At 60.7% G+C, this 7,282-nt stretch overlaps 1 protein-coding gene across 2 annotated transcripts; it reads left to right on the top strand.

The window, feature by feature from the left end:
- The first annotated feature begins 128 nt into the window (after positions 1–128).
- PRKAG3 (protein kinase AMP-activated non-catalytic subunit gamma 3) lies at positions 129–6,760 on the top strand. 2 transcript variants are annotated; one of them, XR_005626368.1, is made up of 13 exons: positions 129–1,455; positions 2,316–2,355; positions 2,631–2,860; positions 2,945–3,026; positions 3,113–3,171; positions 3,447–3,492; positions 3,613–3,667; positions 3,769–3,895; positions 3,998–4,163; positions 4,337–4,374; positions 4,604–4,750; positions 4,829–4,998; positions 6,139–6,760. XR_005626368.1 is itself a non-coding variant. In XM_039697707.1 (13 exons), exons 1-13 carry the CDS (start codon positions 1,423–1,425, stop codon positions 6,159–6,161), a joined length of 1,140 nt encoding a protein of 379 aa, XP_039553641.1. In that variant the 5' UTR covers positions 129–1,422; the 3' UTR covers positions 6,162–6,760. The 2 variants fall into 2 exon arrangements, 1 of the variants encoding a protein (XP_039553641.1); XM_039697707.1 differs by having other exon boundaries at positions 4,829–4,922.
- Positions 6,761–7,282: the final 522 nt, after the last annotated feature.

Here is a 7,282-nt window from a genome sequence, read left to right as displayed (position 1 = left end):
TCTCCTGGTTCTCATCTGCCTTCCTTTCCCTGACCTCTTTGTGTCTGGTGGGAAGCTCACCCCTTCCCATGCTTCACTGGGCTCTGATACTGGGAGGGTTTGTGCTACCACCCCACTTCCCTGTCCTTCCCAGAGCTTGGGGATATTCTTGCTGCCCTGTGGCAGGTAAACATATCCCCCTGCATGGAAAGCAGCTCCTAGCATAACTGCTTTGGTCTGGAGTCTTCGTTTTGTCTTAGGGACTATCCCATGCATCATTAATCGAGGGGAACAGTGCAGTCCAACCTTAAAAGAGGGGTAGGAAGGGTTGGGTGCCCAGAGCTGGCCCTTGCTGGTTCAGGGTTCTGTCCCCCCAGTATGGTGGGTGAATGCTGGGTGCATGGGCAGGTTCTTGGGGCCCAGAGGAGGTGCTGATGTGTGGGCCCTGGGTCTGTTAGAGAGCCCTTCCCTCCCCTCTCCTCGCAGCCCACCATTTCCCAGTGCCGGGCCCTGTTTCTCTGGTCTCCTTGGTGACAATCTCATCTCTCCTCGGCTTCTCTCCAGCACCTGAAAATAGCCTCCGAAAGTGGAGATGCCTGCTCCCTTCCCTGCTGCCAGCACCCGCGATGGCCAGGCTGGAGCCAGGCTGCTCTGCACAGCACAGCTGTAAGGGTCTGGCCCCAAGGGCCCCTGCACCACTGCGGGATTTGGGCCACTCTGTGAGCCAGCACCGAGGCCCCGGCCTCCCCTCCTCCTGCCTGCTGTGAGGCTGCACCAGGGAACTCCTTGTACCCCGCCACGGGCCAGTATCCAGCTGTCCCCTGCAGCCGGAGACTGTCCCTTTGGCCCTGTAGCTACCAACCCCGCAGCCAGCCCGACAGCCTCCCAGAAATAGAAAGCGGAGCCGGGAGCGGGCAGAGGGCGAGCAGGAAGGGGTGGCCCCGCGGCAGGGAAGGAGTTACCGCAGGTCGGGCTGCCCCCGCCTGTGGGGTGACAGGGTCGCCGCGGACACTGAGCTGCAGCAGGATCTCGGGCAGGGACAGGCAGGGCTGGGCAGCGTCGACAAAATGGTCGGCACCCACCCAGCCCATGGCAGGACCCAGCCCTTCTCCAGCATCCCCTGGAGGGGGGAACGCTGTGCCCCCCACCGCGTCCCTGGCTCCTGGGGGACGGGGGTCCGCGGAGAGGGGTGTCCCTCCGCTCTCTGCCCCCTGCCATCCCTCCATCGCCCCCTCCCTCGGGTCCCCAGGACCAGCGCTGCCCCCGGGCCCGCCGAGTTCAGCCCGAGGCTGCTCGGGGCCGCGGGCGCTGCTCGGTGGTGTCGGCCGTGTCCCCCCCCCGGCGGTGGCGGTGGGGGCATGGCTGGCATTGCTCGCTGACACTCTATCTGCCAGGGCCACGCCAGCCGCGGGCCCAGAATAGCAGCGCTGCCCCGCAGATAGCATGGAGCAGCTCCGCGGCCCCGCCGCGTCCCAGGTACCGTAAGGCTGGGTGGGGGGCGCGGCCCTGCAGACCCCCGAGCGGGGACAGGCCACCCCCGGGGTGGGAGAATGTGGGCGGCTGACGGGCCCCTTCCCACGGACGTGCAGCCCTGGGGACAAGGACGTCCTTGTCCCAGCTGTGCCAAGCCCCTTGGGAACAGTTGGGGCAGGTTGTGCAGGGTCTCTTCCTTCTCCATGTTAGCTCTAGGTTCCTCAGGGAGTGGTCCCTGTCTCTGTGCCTTCATTATTTTAGGGTGGCCCGTAAACTTTGGCTCTGTCAGGAAGGTTTGTGGCCGGGGTAGCTCTTCCCTCTGCACGTGCTGCTGTATGTAGGGTCTCCTGGGGACGGGGGAATGGGGGCAGCCGTCTGGCCCTGTGGACTCCCTCCTTCCTCGGGCTGCTGCTCTGTTAATGTAGGTTTCCTGGGATGGACATGGTCCCCGGGAGGGGCCAATGGGGTTGGCGAGGCTCTCTGCACGGGAAGAAGCAAGAACGGAATTTACACCTTGGGATTGGGAGAGGATGGGCGCGGAGCCGCTGTGGGACATGCTTGGCTCCAGCAGCAGAGAGAAGGCAGGAGGTCCTGCCATCCATGCCTTGTCCTGCTCTGGAGGCCCCTGCTGTCTCCTCAGGGCAGGAGGACAAGCTGGGTGTCCTGGACTGGAGCCACCATGGAGACTGCAGGCTCTGGGGGTCCTGGGCTGGTGGGGGGTGCCCACGTCCCCACCCTGAAATGACAGTTCTCTGCCTGGCTTGGGTGGGCCAGAGCAGCTGGGTGGGTGCAGGCAGAATCCATGGGTGAGAAAAAGACTGGGTTGACTCCAGCTGATCCCTCCTCACTGTGTGCCCTCTCAGGTGGCGCTGCGGGATGCTGTTGTGTGCCCTGAGGAGGAAGGTGGGTAGCAGCAAGAGTCTAGGCGTGTAGGAGGGGGGGCTGCCTTACCATGTGATGAGTGCTTTGGTCCTCTGCCCACCCTGCCCATACCCCTCTCCTCAGCTAGAGTCTGCCCCGGGCTGGAGAACTGCTATGTGCTGCCCCTGTGGAATAGGGAACACGGGAGCTCTGTCGGGAGCATCCCCTGCTCCCCCCAGGCAGGAGGGTGCTGAGACCAGCAGCTGTGACCCAGCAGCTCAGCTTACTGGCTAGGGCTGGGGTGACTTTGCCTGCAGGGTTTCCGAAGGCTGTATGCTCCAGGGAGGAGGAAGAGGAGGAGGAGGAAGAGGAAGAATACAGGAGACCTGTCACCTTCACACTGGGAAATGAGATACTGGGGCTGGGCCCACAGGCTGAGTTTCAGACCCCTGATGCTGAGGCCTATATGCACTTCTTGAGGAGCCACTGCTGCTATGATGCCATCCCCACCAGCTGCAAGCTCGTTGTCTTTGACATCTCCCTGGAGGTGATAACCTGGGGGATGAGTGGGGACGGGCAGTGAAGAAGCAGGCTTGGGGATCCTCTGAACCCCTCTGCACTCTGCCAGCAGATCAAGAAAGCCTTTTTGGCACTGGTGGCCAACGGGGTTCGTGCTGCCCCTCTCTGGGACAGCAAGACGCAGAGCTTTGTGGGTGAGTGCTGGAAGCAGTGCCTGGCCCCATCCCCTGCCTGGCAGAGAGGGTACAGGCAGCGCTGCCAGCCCCACCTATCTCCACAGGGATGCTCACCATCACCGACTTCATCAACATCCTCCACCGCTACTACCGCTCACCCCTGGTGAGTGCCGTGAGGAGGGCTTGGGGGATCAGGGCATGCATGGCACAGGGAGCGGCTGTCCCCACCACTCCTGGTCCCTTCTTAATCGCTAGACAATGACCAGGAGATGATTCCGGGCCACGCCAGCATCCACTTGTTGCTCCCCTGCTTGGCTCCCAAAATATAATCCCTGTGTTTGGGTCATGGGGTGCGATGCCCAAGGAAAGGGGCAGTGTCTCAGAGTGCCCTCAGTCCCCCATGGAGCCACCATGACCAGGGCATTTCCCTGCCTCCAGGTTCAGATCTACGAGGTGGAGGAGCACAAGATTGAGACCTGGAGAGGTAAAAAGCATGTGAATGGCTGGGCTATGTTGTCACACAGGGCCTGGAGGTGGGCTCTGGGGTTGTGGGGCTGCAAGAGAGGGCTGGAGGACCTCCTCTCACAGCTCTCTCCCTTGGCAGAGGTGTACCTGCAGGGCTCCCTCAAGCCACTGGTCTACATCTCTCCGAGCAATAGGTGAGAGCCTGTCCACTGGGGGAGAGCACACCCCATGGAGTGGGGGTGTGTGTGCACCTGAAGGCAGCCCTATCCCACCACGATGTCCTCATCACCCACAGCCTCTTTGATGCTGTCTACTCCCTGATCAAGCACAAAATCCACCGCCTGCCTGTCATTGAGCCTGTCTCGGGCAATGTCCTGCACATCCTGACGCACAAGCGCATCCTCAAGTTTCTCCACATCTTTGTGAGTGCTGGGGCTGTTTGTGCACACTCATGGCTGGTGTCACAGGCAAGGGTGTCAAGGTACATGCAGGTGCCAGCCCAGCCCTGCCCTGTCCCATTGAAGGCTTCTACCATCCCCAAGCCACGCTTCCTGAAGAAAACAGTGCAGGAACTGTGCATTGGCACCTTCCGTGATCTGGCTGTGGTGGCTGAGACTGCCCCAATCTACACTGCCTTGGAGATTTTTGTGGATCGCCGCGTCTCCGCCTTGCCTGTCATCAATGATGCTGGTACCTGGGGAGGGAAAAAGTGACGTCCTCATCTCCCTCTGCTAACAGCTCCAGAACCATCCCTACCCCAAACGACTCTTCTGGCCCTTGGGCTGCCCCTTGGGGTGTGGGAGGAGCATGGCAGCCGGTCCCTAGGGCTCCTTCTGCAGCCCCTGCATTGTTTCTCTTTGCAGGGCAAGTGGTTGGCCTGTACTCGCGGTTTGATGTCATTGTGAGTACCCCGAGTGTGTGCATGCCCAGGCTCAAGTTTGGCCCCTTGCATGCACTGGTGGCGTGCTTATACCTGTCTGTGCCCACGCAAACCCACCCCACATGCATTGTCATGCACGTGCCAGTGCACATCTGCTCTGTGCACCTCCTGGGCTCAGCGTCCCTTCTGTGGTGGCACAATGGGGTGCAAGGTCACCGCGGGGCGCTGAATGGGGACACATCTATCACAGCACCTGGCGGCCCAGAAGACCTACAACAACCTGGACATCAGTGTGAGGGAGGCACTGCAGCAACGCAGTGTCTGCCTGGAGGGGGTCCTCACCTGCTACCCCCATGAGCCTATGGAGGACATCATTGACCGCATTGCCAAGGAGCAGGTGGGTGGCCGGGGTGCCCTGTGCCAGCCTGGCTGCCAGCTGCCCAGCCTGCCGCTGATGCTCTGCCTGCACCCACAGGTCCATCGCCTGGTTCTGGTGGATGAGAACCGGTACCCGCAGGGCATCGTCTCCCTCTCTGACATCCTGCAGGCCCTTGTGCTCACTCCTGCAGGTATTGATGCTCTTAACTCTTAGCCCACGGTGCTCCATCTTTCTCCACTTGCACCCTCAATTTCTCTCCACTTCAGGTAGGCGCCACCCCCCCGTTGCTGTGTGCCTGTCCCCTCCCTGCTGCTGGGTCACCTGCCTCTGCCCCATCCAAAGTGGTCCTTGGGGCACGGAGGAGGCTGGGGCTGGGGTGTGGCAGCGCTGGGTGCCCAGGTGGGGACAGCAGGACCCAGATGCTGCTTGTCCCAGGGGTACACAAGGATCACAGGGTGATCTGGTGACTGTGAGGAGGGATGGGGGCACCTTCCATGGAGACACTCTGCCAGAACCCCATTCAGGCAGCGTGTGGAATGCAGGTTTTGCAGGTCCCTGGGCTTTGGGTTGGATGAAGGTTTTGGGGTGTGATGCACCCCAAGACAAAAGCCTATTTTTGATCTTGCCTCATTCACCTCCAAGACCTGAGCACCTCCAAGAGACACAGAGTGGGCAGACCCCCACTCACACACCCCACACATGCTGCCCACCACTAGCCATAAGCAAAACTTGGCCAGCCCATGGGCCCCAGCTGGCAGAGTCCCCCACCCCCCCCACTTGCAGCAGCCCCAAAACTGTCTGTTCCAGAGGCAGGGCTCACTCCCTGGTGGCACTGGAACCACACTGCCTGGCCACCTGCAGCTGGCTCTGCTCACCCACTGCCTGGTGAATCCTCACTGGCTATGGATGGGCACGGTCCTGGCACCCACTGTGGCATCTCTTTAGGGGTGAAATGAGGAGGGGGGAGCTGGCTCCAGTTCCCAACTGCTTCCCAAAGGTAATTATGCTTTTTGGGGTGGTGGTGGGCAAGGGGTTGGGACAGGCCTGTGCCTACCAGTTGCCCCAGCAGTGCCCAGCTGCTCTGCACAGAAGGGGACTGGGAATGGTGTGTGTTAGCCACAAATGGGGTATCCCCCTTGCCCCCCTCCCCCCATTCCCCCCACCAGAGTGCCTTTGCCCACCCTATCCCTGGTGCCCACAGGGGTGGCTGTATCAGGAGCTGCAGGGGACACTGAGATGTCCCATGCCAGCCAAGCTTCTCTCCCTCCTACCCCAGGGCTTGCACACAAGCAAGGACTGGAGGAAAGACCCCAGTGTGCACTGGGATGGTTGGAGGGGCCATGTCACAGGGTGCTCAGTCCAGCACTGATCTGGGCTATGGTCTCACACGCTGTCTTGCCCCACAGGCATCGACAGATCCTCACTCTGAAGACACCAGGGAAATGTCACTGTCTCGTCTGACTCGGGGATCTCTTGCGCGACCTGTGAGAAGGAGGCTTGGGCCCGAAGGCTCTCTGTGGGGAGGACATGCCTGTTCACCCCAGTCCCCGGGCTCGTCTTGAGTCCAGGGCTAGATCCTGCTGGTCTTGGAGAGGCAGAAACACTGAAAATGGGACCCCGGGGTGCCTCGTGCCAGTGAGCACACAGTGATGCTCAGTGGGCACGATGCTGGAGGGGCTGCAACACGCCTGCAGCTGGGCAGAGACCCAGACAGCCCCAGAGGACCTGGCCACCCCTCTGCCATCCTGCTGATGGATCTGAGCGTTTCTGTTGTGGCTCCCTCCTGGTGAACACAGTCCCGCTGTCTGTGCTCGGTGCCTGGTAGCGTAGGCTCAGCTGCACACACAGGCTTTTTTATTGTAGGGTCACACGGGGCTGGAGCTCTCTGGCAGAGGCACAGTCTGTGCCAGAGCTGGCAGCAGGATGGGCACTTGCATGGAGACCCTGTGCACGTTTTGGGGCGGGCAGGGGATATTTATTTATTTGTTAGTCTGTTCAGCCTTGCTGTAACAAAACAGCCTGATCCAAGAACTGCCTCTTGCCTTTCTGGGGTAAAGCTGGGCATGCCTCCTCTGGAGAGAACCAGGCTGGGGAAGGGGTGCTGGCTGTACTACTACTGGCAGAGTAGTACCTCAGCACATGTGGGTAGAACCGAGGGGATGGGGACACAAGACATGCAGTCTTAATCACCTAGGTGATGTGCAGGTCCCTTCGGGGACACACTGAGGGACAGAAGCTTTGGAACCAGAAAGGTTTCTGCCTGCTGCTTCCCTCAGTCCAAGAAGAAGGAAAGTATGAGGGGTTCACTGTTAAAAATGTCCCATGCCCCATCCCTCAAGGACTCTGGGCAAATGGCAATGCATCCCCTGCCTGTGGCTGCTACCAGCTGTGAGCCTTGCAATGGTCCTGGCTTGGGGGTAGGGGATGCTGAGCTGATCTTTCTCTTCCTGCTTTGTCTGCAGTGAGCCCTGCCATTCCCCTTATCAGTGACCCCGTATCAGCATCTCAGTGCAATAAGGCCGACAGTGGGAAGTCCCAGGATCTAAACAC

Source organism: Passer montanus, unplaced genomic scaffold (genome assembly GCF_014805655.1).
Source record: "Passer montanus isolate IOZ18808 unplaced genomic scaffold, ASM1480565v1 scaffold1, whole genome shotgun sequence".
Taxonomy (NCBI): Eukaryota; Metazoa; Chordata; class Aves; order Passeriformes; family Passeridae; genus Passer; species Passer montanus.
The sequence above is the reverse complement of the archived record's forward strand: the minus strand, read 5'-3'. Positions and strand labels throughout refer to the sequence as shown.

Excerpts from the sequence above, each read along its gene's own strand:
- PRKAG3 (XM_039697707.1), top strand. The coding sequence starts at position 1,423 with ATGGAGCAGCTCCGCGGCCCCGCCGCGTCCCAG. Across the intron at positions 2,356-2,630 it reads TGTGTGCCCTGAGGAGGAAG|GGTTTCCGAAGGCTGTATGC; the intron begins GTGGGTAGCAGC and ends CTTTGCCTGCAG. Across the intron at positions 4,164-4,336 it reads GCCTGTCATCAATGATGCTG|GGCAAGTGGTTGGCCTGTAC; the intron begins GTACCTGGGGAG and ends TTCTCTTTGCAG.